At 36.9% G+C, this 21,789-nt stretch overlaps 1 protein-coding gene across 7 annotated transcripts in view; it reads left to right on the forward strand.

Annotated features, from left to right (window-relative positions):
- Positions 1 to 5,770, forward strand: part of LOC150109855 (histone deacetylase 4-like) — a 579,471-nt gene extending 573,701 nt beyond the window's left edge. For all 7 annotated transcript variants that reach the window (XM_090397008.1, XM_090397036.1, XM_090397014.1 and 4 more), the window contains one exon: positions 667 to 5,770. In XM_090397008.1, coding sequence (XP_090253134.1) covers positions 667 to 733 — 67 coding nt within the window. In that variant the 3' untranslated portion in view covers positions 734 to 5,770. The remainder of the gene's footprint in view (positions 1 to 666) is intronic.
- Positions 5,771 to 21,789: the final 16,019 nt, after the last annotated feature.

Raw genomic sequence — 21,789 nt, forward strand, 5'->3', positions numbered from 1 at the left:
ATGATAGACTGTGTTTCCTAGGAGGGACCGCCCCTCTTTGAGTCTTGATAGACTTGTGTTTCTTAGAAAGGACCTCCCACGATGAGTCTTTTGACTCCATGGAGGCCTGAATAATAAAATAAATAATAACAGTGTGACCAAACCAGTGGAGTTGATGCTTTTTAACTATGTTAAGAATTTACGAATTAGGGATATTCAAATCTTGCTGCCCTTGTGCATTTATGTTATGTCTGTTGATTTTCTTGAAGCATTTTATTTTGAAACCAACAGCTGTTATTAATTGCTATATAAGTGGTATATTAACATAGGCTTATGATTATCTTAACAGTGAATATAATTGATATTTTTTACTATATATTAGTTAAATTTAGGGATTAATAGTTCACAAACATTCCAGAAAAATCTGATTTTCTGTAAAATCAGAACACCAGATTTTTGTCAGTGTCTCAGTATTTCGGACTTGAAAGTTAACATATGAATATCATAAGTTTGATTCTGTTTGAGTAATTTATTTGCCATTGCTTGAGAAGTGAATTATTTAATTAAATTATACTATAATGACATCTTCAATATAATTTTTATACTAAATAGCAATCTGAAAACCTTCTGAAATTATATTCACATTTTTTGCATATTTGTTTATGAAGATTGTTTCTTGTTGTTTAGAAGTCCTAAATCGGATATAGCTGAAGAACCACCAGGGGAACCTATGGATGAAGATCAAGAAAAATGAAGATTGCTGGAATTTAGTATAGGAATCTCCACTGAATAAGGGAAGAATGCAGGTGACTATCTGCATATTATCAGCCACATTGGCACCCTACCAGCTCTACTCCTGGCAGACTTACCAAGATTGTGCTTTGCGACAATCTGTCCTGGGCTGTAAGAGAGTTGGTTTCTTTGTATAAAGTTACCACAGCTGCTCTGTCTATTACTGAGCCATGACATCAAGCTCTGAGGTGAGAGGAAGCAGTTGAGTTTTAAATATACAAAATCACTAATTTGTGTGTTCGAGGATGAGGAAGACGGACACAATTAGTGTACTACTTGCAACTCCTTTGTTTTATGTTCTTTTAACTATCCCTTCCCTGGTCTCCACCAGACAATTCTATATTCTCTCTATCATTCCCTGTTTGTTTTTTATTTATAATTCTCCAAGTCCTATCTTTTCCATCCTATCCTGTCAGAAACTTTTTTTTCCCCAACTTGGTAACTTAAATTTAAGTGTTAAACTAGTAATTGTCAAGTTTTCTTTGTTCCTTTCCCATTCTTTATAATTATTTTGAGGAGTTAGATGGCAAGTTTTTTGTATGGTGTTTTGGCTTAAGCCGATATTTAAATTAACTCCAAGTCCATAATGTTAGTGATGAATTTGTCTGGCATTTCCTGTAGCATTTTCACATGCTTATGTAGCCAAATATTAGCCTTGTTTGACTGCATTTGTGTGTTACACATGGTACATCACAACATACTTATTATTGTTGGCAATGCCATCTCTGTTCTTAATTTGTGCCATTTATATATATATAAGAATTCAATCTCGTCAGTGATGTCTTATTTGTCTGCCAGAGTTCAACATTGTACAACCACTGTTTGTGTAATATTTGGATGTTTTTGATGATGGACCAGAATTAATATTGTCCAAGGTTGAGTGTACCTATATTTTACAATTTCCATTGGTATTTGGTAATATTGATGGATGCTGTAAATTGCTCGCATGAATGTGTTTTTATTGGTTTATTGTCAGAGTATATGTGTCTATATGTACATACATATAAAGATATATATATCATATTGTAAAATTCCTTCTTCTCATTCTAAATATATTAAGTATTTTGGCCGGTGACTATTGTAAGAAAAGATGACCACAGTGTAAACTTTCTAGTCATACAATAAGATGATTTTGATTCTGTAATATTGCTGAAAATCAGAATGGATGGATTTACTGTAAAAGTATTATTTCAGCACTGGTCATTGTCATTGTTTTGTCTCCAAAATCATCTATTTGTTCTCTTGGTATATTTTCATGTTATTTTTATCCGTTCATTGTTGTAATTAATATTCTCATAATCATTATAATTATCAGTAAGACACTGGGAAAGAAATAATAGTGTCAAATTTCATTACTGAAATCATTTTATACCTTCTTTATTGTAAGAAGTTTGGTATACTGAAGTTATGAGTTTAGTGGTTCATAACTTTTTGCCATCAGTGTATACGCTAGAATGGAAAGCTGACACTATCTGCAGGTCAGAAGAGGTCAGAAATTGTCAAATTGCAGTTTATTGCACATCGCTACTTCTTCAAGTAAAGAATTTTGATGACTTGATTTTTAGATGTTAATATTTCCAAGTCATCCTAAAGACTATTGATACACTATACTGTTAAGTATATTTTCTTCTAATTAACAGTATGGAAAACAAACATGAGGAGAAACTCTCATATATTAAAATATTTAGCATAATCTTCACAAACTGTTAGATTGTAACCTAGCTTTGAATCTTTCATGTTTCTGAGTTAGTGTTGGAAATAATGAATTTGACATGAAAGAAAAAAAAAAGTAAAATCTGTCCATATTCATATTGCTTATTAGTAATATAATAACCAAATATATTTTTCTTTAAATCAAGAAAAACCTATAACATAATTTCTTAAGATTTGAATACTCAAAGAAATGTTTCTTTATGCATTTTTTAAAAGATGTTTTTCTTGTAACTATTATGACATTTATTTTAAAAGTGTGTTCCTTTCTCATAAGAAATTTCAGAATGTTTCTATATCTCTTATGTGCAGATTTAATTTGCCTTTAAAAAGTTTTTTTTAATGGATATACATTTTTTTAAAATTGTGAACAATGCATTTTTTTCATTTAGAAAAAACTTAGGTAATGTTTTTATAGATAGCCATCTCAAAGTGCTATTTATTAGCATTTTAAATAAGACATGATTTATAAACTTTTTTCACTTATCAATTTCTGATATATTTTCAAAAGTTTTGACTGTGCTAATTTTGTGTTTGTTCATGTTATGCATCTTCATCCTGATGAATTTGTGACACATGTTTTGCTTTAAATTGCTCTTTTCCAACAGTATCATGTGAATTTCATTGGCATATTTTACCTCTTGGCTATTTTTAATTATACTTTTTTATTCATTCATATTCTAATAAATGAAGTAATTCAGGCAATTTTTATTGTAGTGTGTGTGTGTGTGTGTGTGTGTGTGTCATGCTTTTCTCTTTAATCTGCTTTGTATGTAAGAAAGGCAGCTAATAGATGATTACTCATTGTTATCATATAATGAATTTTGTTGTTTTCTCCATCTTTAAACATTCCATTTGCAATTTCTATAATCTGAAGGCTATTTTTTTTTTTTTTAAATATTCACTTAACTGAGTATGGCAGTAAATTGTATTCCTTTTTGATGTGGTATTTGGATGGATTAAGATGGCCAGAAATTTTGCTATTATAAAAATACTGTTTGTTAACTTTTGCATATATTTTAGTGAACTGTTGCTATGATGGTGCTTCTAACTGGAATTATTCTGGTATAACATGTACACTCTATTTCAGTGTTAAGCATTAAGACCTGCTTTATATTTTAAATCATTTAAATGGGTGGTTAGAGATTTTGTTTAAAAGACCACATAAGAACTTTCTCAGTAAAATGATTGTAGTACTAAGCATTGCAGATGTGACTCAAATATTTTTTGTGATATGGTAATGCATTGAAATAAATGTCAAAGACATTTATTTCAATGCATTATTATAAAACTTAAATAACTGAAATTATTTAAGTTTTCATATTTAAAAATAAGGTATACTGAGAACAGTCATCTTTTAATTATTGTCTGGATTGAAACTATTGCTCACTAAAACTAGGAACAGAATTCAAAAAATTCTGCAGTTTCCTTATTCCTGTAATAGGTTTCATTTTCAAAGAAAATGCTGAATTTGTTAGAGCAGCACAATAAGTTTGGCCCAATTGATTCCCATTTGTCCTGTCTTCATCCTTTTTCTTCTTCCTCTGCAGAATGATTTAAATTCTCTCTTCTAGAATTTGAGTCTTTTAGACACTTTCCAAGTCTGGACTTTATTATAGATATTGTGGATTCTACTTGTTATAGTCATGAATAGCTTTGTCTGATACAATATATGCTTAATATGCACCACTGTTCTTGGATAATGTGATCGCTGAAGCATTTCATTACTATTATCTAGAGGTCACACTTTCATCACAAAATCTTAGTATTCTATTTCACATGAAAACTGACTGTGGCAGTGATGACAGCCACAATTCAATTTTATCTTTGATATCATCACATTTCTGGTAGACAAATTGCAGTTTTAATAACCTTTTTCCAAAGATTACCAAAAGCCTTATAACTGTGCAACAGAATGTTACACGTGAAATTAATGTTATTCACTGAAATGCAAAAGTTCAGTGGTTTTCAATGTACTTTATATCATATTTCTGAATTAAAAACTATATTATTCAAGCATATTTCACATAATCCTTAATTTGCATATTTTTTTTCCTTAATGAGATGATAGTATTACCTTTTGCATGATTTACAAAAAAAAAAAAAAAATCTCAAAAGAAATATACTTTGAAAATGGATTTTTAAATAAAAAACATTGATTTGCAGTTTCCTTAATTTTTTTTTCAAGTACTGTGGGATCACTTCCTGATTTATATGATACCATAATAACTAAAGAAATCAAAGAAATGTGCACTGACTATTTGGGAATACTTTGTACTCCAGAGATTTCATCTTCCTTCCTCTTTACCATTAGTTCATTTTTTTTAAAATGAAGAATAAACTTCTAATCTGACTGATAGATTACTAGCAAATGCTATATCTAGGTGTTCAATGATAGCCAAAAGTGAGAAGCTAGAAATTTTTTTTTTAATCAAAATAGTTTGGTTTTGATCATACGCTGATACCATAAAATCTTGAAGTGGAACAACCACAATAAATTCCAAAAGCTTAAAAGAGGTTTATGAACAGTAAAATTTTACCCATTTAGATACCAAAGCTCAATTGTTAGTATGGTACAACGATTTGCTTTATCACCCCCCCCCCCCAAGGTTAGAGTACAAAGTATCCCAACATGCCTAGGTACAAGTTAAAAAAAAAAATAATGAAGAAAGAACAGTTTTCATAGTTTGCATATTGTTATTGTCATTATCATAAGAAGGAAGATAATTTTTCTAAAAAAAAAAAAGATAAATTTATTTGAAGTTTGCTTATATACATCTACCAAGCTATTCAATATGTAATTTTCACATTAAAAATATGGGAACTTTCCACATTTATACACACTAGTTGCCTAAATCTGATGTGAAATGTTTTATAAGAAACAACCAGTAATTGTAAAACAAAGAAAAAACAGTTTTAAAGCAGAATCTTAATGTGATCTTTTACAAAAAATCTTCAGAAATAATTTATTTTTTATGTGATTGTTTATTTAGATGACTTTATTTTAATTTGTTCTTTGACTAGTTGCTTTCCTACATGCTATTATGTGCAAACCATTACAATCTCCATTTTGTTTTTGTTATCAAGAGTGTAAAAGCTGATGTTATTCATTGTTAATGTTTGGAAAATTGTGTTTATATAGAATACATCCTGATATCTTATTTGCAGAGGACCTTCTTTCCTTTCCTTTTGTCTTGATTTGTTCAATGTATAATAATATTGCCACCCTTTTATACCTTTCTCATTGATTCTGTATCTGTTATTTCAATAAAAATGTTTACTTACTGAATATATTATTTTTAAATATCATAGCTAGTTTATCATATAATTCTATAAAGAATAGATGATTTTAAGTATTAAAAAAAAAAAGTTCACTACAAAGCACCTCACTGAAATCAAGTTAAGTAACAAACTAAAATTCTATCAAATTAAGGTGAAAATAGTTTCATACATAATTAAATTCTTTTCATTTACAATAACTAACTTTCCTGATCTTTCATAGAGTAATAACTAAATACTTAAGGAATTGACAACATACATTAGAAATATAAATTCAACTTTAATATATACTTTCCGATATTTTGGCAATGTCACGTTGCCAAACGTGACATTGCCAAAATACCTGTTAAATTCATTGGAACTTAAGATAAAAACACGTGCACGCAAGTACTACATAACAACAAATGAGAAACGAAGCGAGAAAGCTACTGTTTTCCTAAAGTCCTGATGGTGCCCTCTGGCAGGCTATATTAGGTGTTCTTGGCCTTTGGGCTGAAGTTCTTCTGATATACAGGGTGTTCGGGATAAATTTGACAGTTTCGTAAGGAAAAAGAAAATCTTCTTTGTATCTATTAAATTTAATGAATTGACAAAAAAACATTACAGGCAGAGTTAATTACAATACTATCAACAAGATTTACTCAAAATAAGCACCATTAGCATCGATCACAGCTTCAATTCTGCTTCGGAACCTCGAACAAGCTGATGCTACAGTCTCCCTGGGAAGGGCCGCAAAAACTGTTTTAATTTTATCCATTAACTGGGCTTTTGTATTACTGGAAGTGCGATTGGTGTCTTTTTCAACTGCGCCCCATACAAAATAATCCATGGGGTTAAGGTCTGGGGAGTTTGGAGGCCAAACATTTGGACTGGTGAAGTCGTAGAAATTTTCAGACAACCATTTTTGACTTTTCCCAGAGGTGTGGCAAGGGGCCGAATCCTGCTGCCATACATACGGCCTACCATTGGCTACCCTTGTTATCCAGGGCTTGACTACAGTTAGCAACTCCACGAACAAAGCCCGAATTCCAATGCCAGGGTTCTTCAACACCTGTTCCTGCAGATTTGCGAGGAATTCTGCTGTACGAACGCAATCAGATCGTCTGCTAGGGATCTTTCTTCTTGCTACATCCTCGTAGTCACCATTGCAAGTCTCTAGTTCATGCCTGATTGTTTTTACTGTATTCAGGGAGCATTGGGCAGCAGTCGTAATATCCTTATTTTGATGGCGGGCACGAATCATCATGATACAAGTTATTCTCTTCCATGATTCAGGTGGGTTCCAGCTATCCATCCTTTCTGACATCTTGTATATGAATGAAGAAGGGTCCAAACTTTTAAATGAAGAGAAGTGTGTGTTAATACATGTAACTTACGGAAAAATATAATTAATTATAAATATGTCAAATTTATCCCGAACACCCTGTATGTTTCCCAAATATGGGGCAGTCTCATGCATCCAAATTTGTTGAGGTTTGGCATGTTCCTAAGGGCTGATTCCATGAATAGTCTTTCATATTTGAACTTGCTGCAGTGTATTACTGTGGCTTTCTTCCACCTTATTCTGTGGCAAGTATCCAGAGCATGGTCTGCAAGCCCAGAGTGGCTGTACTGGTGAAATTGGATGTATTACTTGTGTTCTAAAATTTGCTGTCCTGCCTGTTTGGCCAAAGTAGGACAATTTACAGCTGCAAGGGACCTGGTATACACCAGGTAGGTCTAGGGCAAGTGGTTGGTCTTTAGTGGAGTGGATAAGGGATGCCAATTTTCTATATGGTCTGTAACAATAGGTCAAGTCATGTTTTTTTAGAATTTTGTTGATTTTTTTCCGAGGTTCCTCGGATGTAGGGAATGGTGATGGATTTAGAGTAATCTTTTTTGTGAAGGGGGAGGTGGGTTGTGGATAACTGGTTTTAGTATTTTTTGGATTTTTTTTTGGGGGGGGGGGGGATAGCCATCGACTGAGAAAGTGTTAAGGATGTGATTTAGTTCAATAGTTAGGGCTTGGTCATTTGAACAGATTAGTTTTGCCCTGTTGAAAAGTGTCTTAATAACTCCATATTGTTGTGAGGGGGGGGGATTGTCGGTGAATATATCTGCCTGTATGGGTGTGTTTTCTATGAACTGAGAAAACCAAGGTTCCATCAGGTTGGCGGGCGACTAGTGTGTCTAGGAAGGGGAGAATGAGCTTTCAAATATGCTAAATCACAAACTTTGGTCAATTCTACGTGACGTCTCGTGCACTGTGGCAAATAAAGAATTCGAATGAATACAGAGTCGACATATCAACAAGTTTGATAATTTAAAAAAGAACTAGACGTCCAAACCAAAACTACAAACCAACACTGTAGTTAACCTTTCTTCAGTCATCTTGAAGCCTGAAGCACTCAACACTCTGTCATGTGGTCACAACTTCACCATTGCTCCTAGGAAATTACCGGCCGAGGAATTCATGATCCAGATTGAACGTGGGATTCGCCACCTTCCAAACCACATTGCCAACGATATTAGATTAGATGTAACCTGTGTTCTCACAAAAGCAAAACCACCAAAAACCAACATATCCATTAGTGAATACAAGTCTCTACAGGAATTGAAGAAAAACAAAGAAATAGTTATCACCAAAGCGGATAATGGGAACGCCACCATGGTACTCAATCATAATGACTACACAGGTAAACTTAAGGCTTTACTATTAGATCGAGCTACTTACCTCCCCACTGAATACAATCCCACCAACTCACAAATTAGAAAACTCCATAGGCTCCTTTAGAAGGTCACTTCTTGATCTGTGGATATTACTAACAGACTAAAACCATATAACTCTAGACCTCCCCCCCCCATATACCGGGTGATTATAAAATAACATCAAGTGTTCAGAGGCCTCTAGCGAGTAATGTATTGGACGAAACACACCAATATTCGGTAGACGTACACGGTGGAACATGGGGATTCGATTTAACGAGAATAAAAAAGTCCCAAAAGTCGCCATCAGAGGAAATTTTGGCGCTGACAAATTAATTTTAGTAGGTGTGACTAATGAATGACTAAATGGCAAATGAGAGACAGCACACATCAATTTCATGACGTTTATTGTTAATTACAAATGAGGTTCAATATGACCACCATTCTGATGTTCCAGGAACTGCATACAGTTCATGACATTTTCCACAGTGGCTTGAAACATATCGGAATTGATTTGTCTCACGTGTAACGTTATTTGATCTTTCAAAGTTGGAATATCGGGTACATGTACTTGATACACAATGCTTTTAAGAAATCCCCACAGCCAAAAGTCACAAGGATTGAGATCAGGCGATCTCGGTGGCCATGGCTTGGGAAATGCACGACTAATGATTCTTCTCTCAGAGAAATGTTGCAAAACATGCTGTATCTGAAGTCCAATGTGAGGTGGTGCACCATCATGCATGAAAATGGTCAAATCGAGATATTCTCTTTGCTGCAGTTGTGGAACCACAAAGTTCTGTAGCATATTGGCATACCTGTTAGCATTGACAGATCAGGTCACTGGTCCATTTTGATGATTTTCCTCGTAAAAGTATGGACCGATGATAAAAGATGCCGTAAATCTGCACCACACTGACTTTGGGTGAGTGGATAGGCATCTGCAGACACACGTCCAGATTAGTGGCAGCCGAAATGCGACAGTTACGTGTGTTAATATCGCCGTTCAAATAAAAGTGTGCTTCGTCACTCCATAAAATCTGCCACGGCCATGCATCATCCACTTCCATGTGCGCTAAGAATCTCAAAGATAAGTCAATTCGTGTGGTCACATCACCAGGGCACAATTCTTGAACATTACTGATTTTATAGGGGTAAAACTTCAACATCTGATGTAGGGGTTTCCACACCATTGTGTAAGCGATATCTGCTTGCCGGGATATTGCTCGTGCACTGCTGGTACCCTGCACTTCATCATCTCCTGTTACACAATAGTAGTTGCAACTTGTTCAACTTGTTGGTGATTGATTGGTTTGCGTCCCCTGCCTACCTGCACTGCTAGAGTTCCAGTAGTTTCAAATCGCCGAATCAGTTTTCATAAGTTTGTTACGCAAATTGGTCCTTTTCATAAATTTTTCATACGCTGAAAATCACGAAGACAAGCACTGGCATTATTGTTCCGCTGATAATAGAGTCAAACTCTATTATCAGCGACAAAGCACGCTCACATAAGGTAAGAGGCATCGAAAAGCAGTTCGTCTACGAATGATAAGAAATCTCACTGTTTTCTTTTTATTGCACAAAGCAACAAAATTTCCCCTGTTGGCGATTTTTGATACTTTTTTTTTTCGTTAAATCGAATCCCCATGTTCCACTGTGTATGTCTACCGAATATTGGTGTGTTTCGTCCAATAAATTATTCGCTCTAAACACTTGATGTTATTTTATAATCACCTGTTATATGGGCTCCCAAAAATACATAAAGAAAATGTGTCATTAATTCCCATAATGGATGGCATTGATTCCCCTCACTTACAAACTAGCTAAATATTTAGCCAAAGCACTCTCCCAGTATACTGGGAACACATCATCACACATAAAAAAACTCAGCCCACTTCAAAGCCAGTATAGAAAACCTTACACTCCAACATAATGACATAATGGTCAATTTTGACCTCTCCTCCTTATTCACAAATGTCCTTCATAAAGAAACCTTAGAGCTAATCCAAGCTAAATTTCCTCCCGATATCTCAGCCATATCACATTCAGATCTTGGTGTCACACTGATTAGATCGTCGGCTTGTCGAGAGCTCCTGAAAAGATTAGTATTATTTTGTGTTAACATTAGAAATTTTACTAGAATTTTAAGTAGTATTGTTTGCATTTTGTTTCTTGGTGTGTCTGTGCAATTTTTGCGTGTTTTCTGTTATTTTAATTATTAATTTTAAGATAAGATAGCGTACATATGGCACCGATAAAGAAAAAAATGGCGGCCAGGTCGCCATGTTTGTTTAAAAGTTTTGATGAAAACCAATTTATGCAATGTGCTGTCTGTGAGATGTATGCCTTGCGAAGAGCGGTGGGAATCTGGTTAGAAAGTGATAGTGGAGTTAATATGGGCAGAAAGTGTAAAGAGAATGAGGATTTCAAGCGTGTTTTGTGTGGCGAGAGTGATATCGTTAATGATAGTTAGAATGTAGAAAATGGCGGTGTGCTAGAGAATTGCGTGGTAGTGCCAGATAGGTGTGAGAGCGTCGTTGAAAGTGTAAATGAAGGTAGAAATACAGAACGAATGGATGATTTGATTGATAATGAAAATGGTGAGATAAATGCGAGTGGTGAAATTGCCCGTTTGAACAGTGCGATACACAGAGCTACAAGGCAACTGGAGCGTATGGAAAAATGTGTGCTGAACGTACCGACAAATAACCGGCGAAAGTCTGTGACAGCAAATAATAGAATGTTCGTAAACATCAATAAAATGAAGGAGCGAGTGCTATATGGGGATTCGCTATTAAGAGTTGTAATAGTTGAGAGTTTAACGAAGTCGTACCAGCCGGGTGCGAACATAAAGGACGTCAGCGAATCTATTCGACTGCAAAAACAGAGGGTGAAAGAGATGATAATCGTGGCAGGAACAAATGATTTGAAAGAGGACAAAATGGAAATGATAGAGGATGTGAGGGAATTATTTGAGGTAGCAAAAGAGAAGAGTGAGAGAGTTAGGATGGTGAGTATCTTACCGCGGTATGACAGCGAAGTGTTTAGAAGGAGGGCCATAATTGCCAATGACTTTATGCGTGGGTTATGCATGGAGAGTGGTGTGGAATTTGTGGATGTGTGGAATGAGTTCGATGGGCGAAAGGACTTATATAAGATGGATGGGTTACATTTGAATGGAGTTGGTGTACGGAGACTTGAAAAAGTGTTGATGAATGATGTGGAAGTGGATGTACGTTCAGGGAAACTAGATTTATTAAGAGGGGGGGAAGTAGATATGCAGACTTTAAGGAGGCAGTTGAGTGTATGAAAGAGTATGTTATGCCTGAGCAAGTACGAAGGACAACAAATCAGAATGGGATAGTTAGTATAAGGCATCAAAGTAGGGATAGGACAAATGGGTTTCTGCAATTCATGTACACTAATGCAAGGAGTATTAGGAACAAGAAGGAAGAGTTTTTGGCCATGGTTGGCACTTCCAGACCACAGGTTGTTGGTATTAGTGAAACATGGCTGACAGAAGATGATAACGCTAGTGGGATTGAATGCGACGGGTATAGCGTGTTTAGGAGTGACAGGGTGAGTAAAAAGGAGGAGGAGTGTTATTGATGATAGCTGATGAGCTGCAGCCAAGGAGTATAGAAGTTGAACTGCAGGACAGAGAAAAAAGCACATTTGAGGCTGTTTGGTGTGAGATAGAATCTAGCAGAACAAAATATACAATTGGGTGCTGCTATAGACCAGGTGATGGAATAGATAGTATGCATAGGCAAATAGAAGAAATGAGTGGGAGGGTAATTATTATGGGTGATTTCAATTATGGTAACATTGACTGGAAAGAGGAGAGAGCACATGGGAGGAAGGAATTGGATTTTATGCGGTTATTAAGGGACAACTATCTACGGCAACATGTAGTGGAAAATACCAGGGGGCAGAGAGTGCTGGACCTTGTAATTGCAACTGAGAATGTGGCTGTAACGAACATGACCATGTTGCCACCAATTGGTGAGAGTGACCATAATGTCATGACTTGGGAGGTGGCTAAAGGAGTGGAATTTACAATTAAGACAGGAGACATGTGGAATTACCGGGCTGGTAAGTATGACAAACTTAGGTGTGTGCTTGGCTCAGTGCCATGGCATGTAAAACTGCAAGGGCTGGATGTTGATAGTGCATGGGAGGTTTTTAAGAACTGTTTGCAGGAGGCAATGGTTGACTGTATACCAAGAGTCCGAATAATAAATCAAGTAGGGGTTAAATGGATGAATAACACTATTAAGCTTGAGCTGCAAAAAAAGAAACAATTGTGGAGGGAATTAGGAGAAAGGTGACCATCAGGTACAGGAACAGTATAAAGCTCAGGCCAGGATGGTAACAAGGGTGGTAAGAAAAGCAAAAGCAGATTACGAAAGAAAATTAGCCATGCAAGCTAAAGAGAATCCCAAACAGTTTTTTCAATATGTTGCAAGTAAAAGGAAAAATGCTCATGGTAGAATGATCTTAAAAAATGCTGAGGGTAGGGAGGTAACCGAATCAGTCGATATTGTGGAATTACTGAGCGAGCACTTTGCAAGAGTATATCATCCAGGTGGTGACTTTGCAGGAATGGAAGAACCAACAGCTTATACTGGAATTGTGATGAATAAAGTAGAGGTAACTAGTCTATTACAGAACCTCAATGTCAATACATCTGTGGGATTGGATGGTATACCAGCTCATGTCGTACGTGAAGCGGCTAAAGAATTGTCAGTGCCCTTGACCATTTTGTTTAATTTGAGCCTCGGGTCTGGGTCAGTCCCAAGGGGGTGGAAAGAGGGGAAAATAGTTCCGCTGCACAAAGGTGGTTCCATGGCTGCTGTTGAAAATTACCAGCCAATTAGCATAATTGGAATCATTATCAAGGTCTTAGAGAAAATAGTCAAGAGGAAAATACAAGATTGGATAGAAGAAAATGGGATACTGTATTGGGGACAGCATGGTTCTGTGAAGGGTAAGTCATGCCTCAGTAACTTGCTCACGTATTATAACTAGTGACTGCTGAACTGGATAAGGGTAATGGGTTTACAGTGATTCTACTGGACCTTGTTAAGGCCTTTGACAGGATACCACATGGAATTCTAATCAGTAAATTGCAGCATATGGGGATGGACATAGGGTTGGTGAGATGGATAGGAGGGTGGTTGACGGAGAGATATCAGAGAGTGGTTTACTCAGGAGTAGAGTCCTCAAGACGGCCTGTGACTAGTGGTGTGCCACAAGGATCTGTTGTTGGACAACTGCTGTTTAATTTGTTCATTAATGATATAGGAAAGGATCTGAGAGGAACAGTTCATTTGTTTGCGGATGATGCGAAGTTGGTAGGGCAATAGTGAATGCAGATGACGTCAAAATTTTGCAGGATGATTTGGATAGATTGGAGGTCTGGGCTAAGGAGAATGGATGTCAATTTAATGTGGCAAAATGTAAGGTTATGCATTTTGGGGTGAAAAGATTGGCGGCAGTTTACTGCATTGGTGGAACTGTGCTCCAGGAAATTGATGAGGCACGAGATTTAGGAGTGTTGGTGGATAAGGAATTGAAATTTAGGGGACACATTGCAAAAGCAATGTGTCCCCTAAATTTCCAAATCCCCCAAATGAGATGGCCAAATCAGCTCATCAAATCACTTGGTTGCTGAAGAATACGTTGACAAGCAGGTTATTGTTCCTCTGTGTCGAGCCTTGATAAGACCCCATCTCGACTACTGTGCCCAGATTTGGTCACCTAGGTTTCTTCTTGATGGGGTGGAGAGGATCCAGAGGCGAGTGACCAAGATGATAGCAGGTCTGTGGGATGAACCTTATGAGAACAGGTTGAGGATTTGTGGGTTGCAAAAATTGGTTGATAGGCAGAGGAGGGGAGATATGATTGAGACATTCAAATTACTTGAAGAGCTTCTATAAAATTAATTCAGAAGATATTTTTGAGAATAGGGCTGGTTGTGGGAGGACTAGGGGACATCCATGGAAACTGGGCAAAAGTGTGGTTAGTAAAGGTGTTAGAGGTGGGTTCTTTACTTTTAGAGTAGTGAATGAGTGGAATGCGCTCCCTGAGTCTGTGGTGGGTGCTGTGACTGTGAATGAGTTTAAGGCGAGGTATGATAGATACTGTATGAATGTTGAATAGTTGTGATGAATATGATTTGGGGCCTCCCTCGATGAGTCTAATGACTCCCTGGAGTTGCCCATAATAATAGTAATAGTAATATTTCGGTTCACATTGAATTTGGGCTATTTCGTTTGGCAGGAAAAATTCTACAAACAGATAGAGTGGGCAGCCATGGGTTCACCACTTTCCTCACCATTGGCTTTATGGAGACTTTTGAAGAGAAAGCCTTAAACTCTGCCCCACAAAAACCTACCATACGGCTTCGCTACGTTGATGATGTGTTCGCTATTTGCCACATGGCCCGGATACACTCTTCTCCTTTTTAACATACTTAAACAACCAACACCCTAGAATCAAATTCACCCTGGAAAAATAGAAAAACAATAGCCTCCCCTTCCTAGACACACTAGTCACCCGCCAACCTGATGGAACCTTGGTTTTCTCAGTTTATAGAAAACCTACCCATACAGGCAGATATTTTCACTGACAATCCCCCCCCCCTCACAACAATATGGAGTTATTAAGACACTTTTCAACAGGGCAAAACTAATCTGTTCAAATGACCAAGTCCTAACTATTGAACTAAATCACATCCTTAACCCTTTCTCAGCCAATGGCTACCCCTCCAACCCAAAAAAATTCCAAAAATACTAAAACAAGTTATCCACAACCCACCTCCCCCCTTCACAAAAAAAGATTACTCCAAATCCATCATCATTGCCTGCATCCGAGGCACCTCGGAAAAAATCAACACAATCCTAAAAGAACATGACTTGACGTCTTGTTACAGACCATATAGAAAATTGGCATCCCTTATCCGCTCCACTGAAGACCAACCACTTCCCCTAGACTTACCTGGTGTATACCAGGTCCCTTGCAGCTGTAAATTGTCCTACTTTGGCCAAACAGGCAGGACAGCAAATCTCAGAACACAAGTACTACATCCGATTTCACCAGTACAGCCACTCTGGGCTTGCAGACCATGCTCTGGATACTTGCCACAGAATAAGGTGGAAGAAAGCCACAGTAATACACTGCAGCAAGTTCAAATATGAAAGACTATTCATGGAATCAGCCCTTAGGAACATGCCAAACCTCAACAAATTTGGATGCATGAGACTGCCCCATATTTGGGAAACATATATCAGAAGAACTTCAGCCCAAAGACCAAGAACATCTAATATAGCCTGCCAAGGGGCACCATCAGGACTTTAGGAAAACAGTAGCTTCCTCGCTTCGTTTCTCATTTGTTGTTATGTAGTACTTGCGTGCACGTGTTTTTATCTTAAGTTCTCATGAAGATGGCAACGTGCCATTGCCGAAATATCAGAAAGTATATATTAAGTTGATTTAATTTATATTTCTAGTGTATGCTGTCAATTCCTTAAGTGTTTAGTTATCATGTTTAGCTGGCATATAAGCCTTTCTACAAGAATTACTTTCATAGAGTACTGATTTTATATATATATATATATAATCTTAAATTTAAAAATAATAATAATAATATATGATTGTGGATTACTGCAAGTTGTAATCTAATATCAAATAAGATAATTTCATACTAAATGCTTGAAATTTAAAAAAATTTAATATTGTGAATCTTGATCTTCTTTTCTGATAAAGACAGAGAGGGAGAGATGTAAGGACAGAACAAGCAGAATATGAAAGAGGGATTGTAAGTAGTTTTGTATGAAGATTCCATAAGAAAAATTGTGTTTAGTAATGCTGTTAGGATGCAGAGAGGGAAACTGAAAAATTATTATAATGCCAGATACAGATCTGGCAGCAACAAGTGTGGTATGAAAGAAGGCATGCAAGTTACTAGCACAAACTAATCAGAAGAGTGAGTAAAGATTGAGTCTGTTGCCATTAGTGTAATAGAGGTGGGGTTGAGAAGGAACTGGGGTGTAGATCTATGAACATATGGAGGGAATTTCATGGATGAAAAAAATTACATAAGACTGGTTTGCGTTTGAATTGATTTGGAGTAGGCTTGGATCATAATCTCTTTATTTCTGCATGTCAGGATCCTCTGCATCATTGCCATAAAGTGTTTGGCAAGAGTTTGAAGTGCAAAGCATGGAAACTATTTTTTTTTTTTTTTTGGTGGTGGTGGGGGGGATTAAAATACAGCATAAGTCATGAGAGAGAATATGGAATGAAGTGATAGTGTAGTTTGTATACTGAGTTGAAGGACTCAGAATAAGGGGAAAGAGATTTTGGCATTTGTTAGTTCAACTTGGCCAAATGTTACAGGTATAACTGTGACTTGGGTGATGGAAAATGATATAGTCATAGAGATAGAATGCAAGTGGTACTCTCCATTCAAGAGGATAGAAGGAACAAAATTGTAGAAGAAAGGTGTTTTGCTAATGATAGAAGAATTATTATTAACATCTGACCTCCATGGAATCACTCATCATGAGGGAGGTACACACTATGCACACAATGCTCATTCAACCATGCCTTAAAACTTAACCTAATGCATTCCATTTGCCAACTACTCTCCATTCAAAGACCCAACTTTTCACTCCTCTGCTCACACTCTCTTTATACAGTTTCCAGTGATGGCCTCTTGTTCTACCCTCCCCCTCTCATTTTATGAAAAAAATCTCTTCCTTGTCAAACTGATAACATCTGACTAGCTTATGTCTTAATCATACAAATTAATATACATATTCTCCCTCTTCCTTCTATTCACAAGGCTTTACAATTTACATTCTCTCAGTCTGTCCTCATACTCCACATTCCAGAGATCACTGACAACTTTTATGGATCTTTTCTGGATTTTTCCAACATATCCCCATGAAAATCCAGTGACCAGATCTGTGCACAATAATTCATATGAAGCCTGATCAGTGCCTTATACAATGACATCATAATCTCTTTATTTCTGCATGTCAGGATCCTCTACATCATTGCCATTATCCAATGTGATGTCTTCACAAGATGTGTCTTTTTCACCACCACTCCCAGATCTCTCATTTCCTCTACCTCCTTTAAAGTCTCCTCACTTTGCATCCTATACTTTTGCATTGCTTACCAAATTTCAAAACTTTACACTTTACAACAATGAACTGATAGTTTCACTTACCTGCCCATTCATGCAATCTATTCCAGTCCTCCTGCAAGGCCATTACATCTGCTTGACTCTGTTGTTCTTCCCCAATTTTGCGTCGTCTGCAAACAGCTGCATATCACTAGTTAAACCCATCCCAATATCATTAATATACAAATTGGCCAACAATGGTCCCAAAACTGACCCCTGTGGTACACTACTAGTGACCTTCCTCTTAAAGGATACTGCACCTTTATATACAACTTTCTAATATCCATCTGACATCCAGTCGCTGATTGAAGACTGTTATCCGATTTATTTAATAGTTTGTTGTGTGATAGCCTATCAAAAGCTTTTGCAAAATTCAAGTACATTTGTCAATGTATATGCATCTTCTCTGAAAGTGCATGAGGACAAGGATGCAGAGGACAGTTCATTTCAGGCTATTGGGTGTAAGATAGGTAGCCAAGAGGATGGAATATATATAGTTAGTTGCTGCTATAGTCCTGGAAGTAAAAGCAAGAATGTGGATGGCATGCATTGACAAATAAGCAAAATGAGTACAGGTAATTATGAGGAACTTAATGGGAACGTAGTGGAGGGAGAAACAGTTGCAAGGAAGGAAATGGAATTTATTGCTTTTACAAGAACTGCCTAAGAACCATGTTAATGGTAGAGACTCTGGGTTTGAGAGTGCTGGATATGATGATAGTATCAGAATTTGACAATAACCAAGGTTGCCAAACCACCTCTGAAGGGGCAAAGCAAATTTTCCCCAGTCAGAGCCAATGTATCAGAATTTTCAGTTAATGAAAATTTTGTTTGTAGAATTACAAAATAGGTGATTGACAAACTGAGACCTCACATTATAGCCAACTGTTTCTAAGCTCTCTGACTCAAGAATTTGGAAAGGAAATATGTAAGGAGTGCATGGGAGTTCGTTGAAGGATGTTTGAAGAAAACAGCATCAGACTATGCTAGATGGACAAATCATTAAGTAGAAAAGAAAGGTGATCTGCAAGTCCATGGGCAGTAATAGTACAGGCCAGAAGAGTGACCTGTATGATAAAGGACAAAGCACTCTTTTGTTCACTAAAAAGGAGAATGACTAAAGAAGTCATTCTCCTTTTTTTCAACTAGTATTTATGATAGTGAGGTAACAGAAAGAAACCATAGTTCAATTACTGGGTGATCATTTTTTATTCCAGATGTGGCATCCTGATGCAAGAATAGAGGTAGATAAATGAATTATAGGTACCTAAAATATAGTAGAACCTTAATTCCAATGCAACAGTGAGATTATATAGGGCATCAGACATATGTTACAGTAATTTTCAGTGGAATCAGTAGCTCTTCTAACCAAGCAGTTTAATTTAAGCCTCAGTTCTGAAAAGTGTTTAATATGGTTCCACTGCATAAAGAAGACTCAAAGACAAAAAGCAGCATATTATAGGCCAGTCACTATCTCAGAAGTGGTGGTTAAGATATTGGAGAAGTTAGTAAAAGAATTCGAGATTGGGTGGACAGGAATATATACTCTTGGGGAGGGATAGCATTGTTTTGTGAAGAGTGGGTATTTTCTGCTTGCTTTTATGATAAACTGAAAACTCAATTGGATAAAGGAAATACTACAGTGATATTGCTGAACTTAGTTAAACTTTTGTTTAACTTTTGATTGCTACACTTCTTGATTTCTATAATGGCATATCAACAATATGAATAGATTAGCCTTTCAAAAATAAAACACTGGTTCACTTCACTTCACCAAAAGCTCGACATATGTAGGCACACTAGCTTCTCCCTTTTACGGGAACACATTGCTGCTACTTGTGTTCTCCTTGCCAACACAGACGAAGCTGTTCATGCAATAGAAGAGGCACTCACTGCCATGCTGGATGTCAACCTTTGGACAGTCCTTTCCAATGTCATGAATCCTTTAGCAATCAAAGTTTGGAAAAAAAGAAAAAAAAAAAAAGATCTTTGCATATCAAGAAGTTTAAAAATCTATTAAAAACCTCATTCCAAGACTCAACAACCCCAAAACATCATTAATGTATTGTCTGTCACTTTGAAGCAGAAGCAATTAGTGCACTAACTCACTCATGGCCACAATTACACACTAGCACCTAAAAAATATTCTTGCAGAAGAATATTTTTTAGTAAAATTAGATATCCTCGGCTTTCCTACCCATATTGTTAACATCAGACTAGATGTAGCCAGTGGTGTTCTTACTTATGCAAAATCACCAAAAAGCAATGTCTCAAAAAAGGAATATGAAACTCCACAAGAAATTAAATAAAAGAATAGTAATTACCAAAGCAGATAAGGGTAATGCCACTGTGCTTTTAAACCAAAAAGACTATGCAGGTAAGCATACTTCAAGATTTCTTTACCTCCCTTTAGAATATGACCCCAATACACAGATCAGAACACTTTGCAGGCTCCTTTAAAAGGTCAGTCACCTCTTAATCTGTGGAAGTTGCCAATAGTCACCTGTTTAGCTCCAACTGCCCCCTCCCCACCCAGATATATGGCCTGCCAAAAATCCATAAATCAAATATGGGATTATGTTCTATTGTACCAACACAATTTAGCCAGAGTGATCTTGCAATATACTAGCAAACCTCACACTCAAACACACTTAACATAATGGTCAGTTTTGATGTCTCCTCTCTATTCATAAATGTCCTGCTCAGTCTTCCTTGACTTATCCAAGCCAAATTTCCTTCCAATAATACAGTGGTGGCTGAACTGGATAGGGGTAATGGGTTTACAATGATACTGCTGGACTTTGCTAAGGCCTTTAACAGGATACCACATGGAACTCTATATCCTTCCCCATGCAGCACATGGGAAAGGATATAGAGTTGGTGAGATGGATAGGAGGATGGTTAATGGAGAGATATCAGAGAGTAGTTTATTCAGGAGTAGAGTCCAAAAGAAGGCCTGTGACTAGTGGTGTGCCACAGGGTTCTGCTCTTGAACCACTGCTATTTAGTTTCTTCATTAATGATATAGGAAAGGCTCTGAGAGGAACTGTTAATTTTATTTGCTGATAATGCAAAGTTGGATAGAGCAATAGTGAATAATCATGTCAAAATTTTGCAAGATGATTTGGATAGATTGGCAGACTGGGCTAAGGAGAATGGATGTCAGTTTAATTTAGTGTAAGGTTATGTATCTTGGGATGAAATGACTAGCAGCAGTATACCACATTGGTGGAGCTGTACTCCAGAAAATTGACAAAGTCAGAGATTTGGGAGTGTTGGTGGATAAGGAGTTGAAGTTTAGGGGGGACATAGCAAAAGTGGCTAAATCAGCTCATCAGATCACTTGGTTACCGAAGAATACTTTGATGAGCAGAGACAAGCAAGTTATTGTTCCTCTTTATCAAGCCTTGATAAGATCCCATCTTGACTACTGTGCACAGAGTTTCTTCTTGATGGGGGGGGGGGGGGGGGGTAGAGAGGATCCAGAGGCGAGTGACCAAGATGATAGATGGTGTACAAAGGGTACAAAATTTTTCAGAACAGCTCTGGTGGTGGGAGAATTAGGGACCAACCATCCATGGAAACTGAGCAAAGGTGTTAGAAATAGGTTTTTTACTTGGAGAGTGGTGAATGAGTGGAATAAGCTGCCAGAGTCTGTTGTGGGTGCCATGACTGTGAATGAGTTCAAAGCAAAGTATGATAGATACTGTGCAAATGCTGAATAATTCTTGACATGATGTTTAGGGCCTCCCTCGATGAGTCTAAGTACTCCTTGGAGTTGCCAGTAATAATAATAATAACTCAGCCCTGTTTCAGTTCACTGTGAACTGATTATTTCATTTGGCAAAGAAATAAAGAGGGAAGCCCTCTATTTCCATAGCTTCCCCTTCTATCTGCAAACAGACAGATGGATTCCTTTTCTCTACCTCTGGCCAACTGCTTCATTTAGACCTCTGAAGAAAAAGCCTTAAACTCTGCCCCGCATAAACCCAAAGTTTGGCCACTATGTACATGATATGTTCTCCATTTGGCCACATGGCCTGGATATTCTCAACAATTCTTAACACATCTAAACAATCAACATTCCAGGATCCAGTTAACTTTAGAAAAAGACAACAGTCTTCCACCTTCCTAGACATTCTGATTAT

This window comes from Typopeltis vanoorti, chromosome 1 (genome assembly GCF_054136105.1).
Source record: "Typopeltis vanoorti isolate ZY-2024b chromosome 1, IOZ_Tvanoo_1.0, whole genome shotgun sequence".
Lineage (NCBI taxonomy): Eukaryota > Metazoa > Arthropoda > Arachnida > Uropygi > Thelyphonidae > Typopeltis > Typopeltis vanoorti.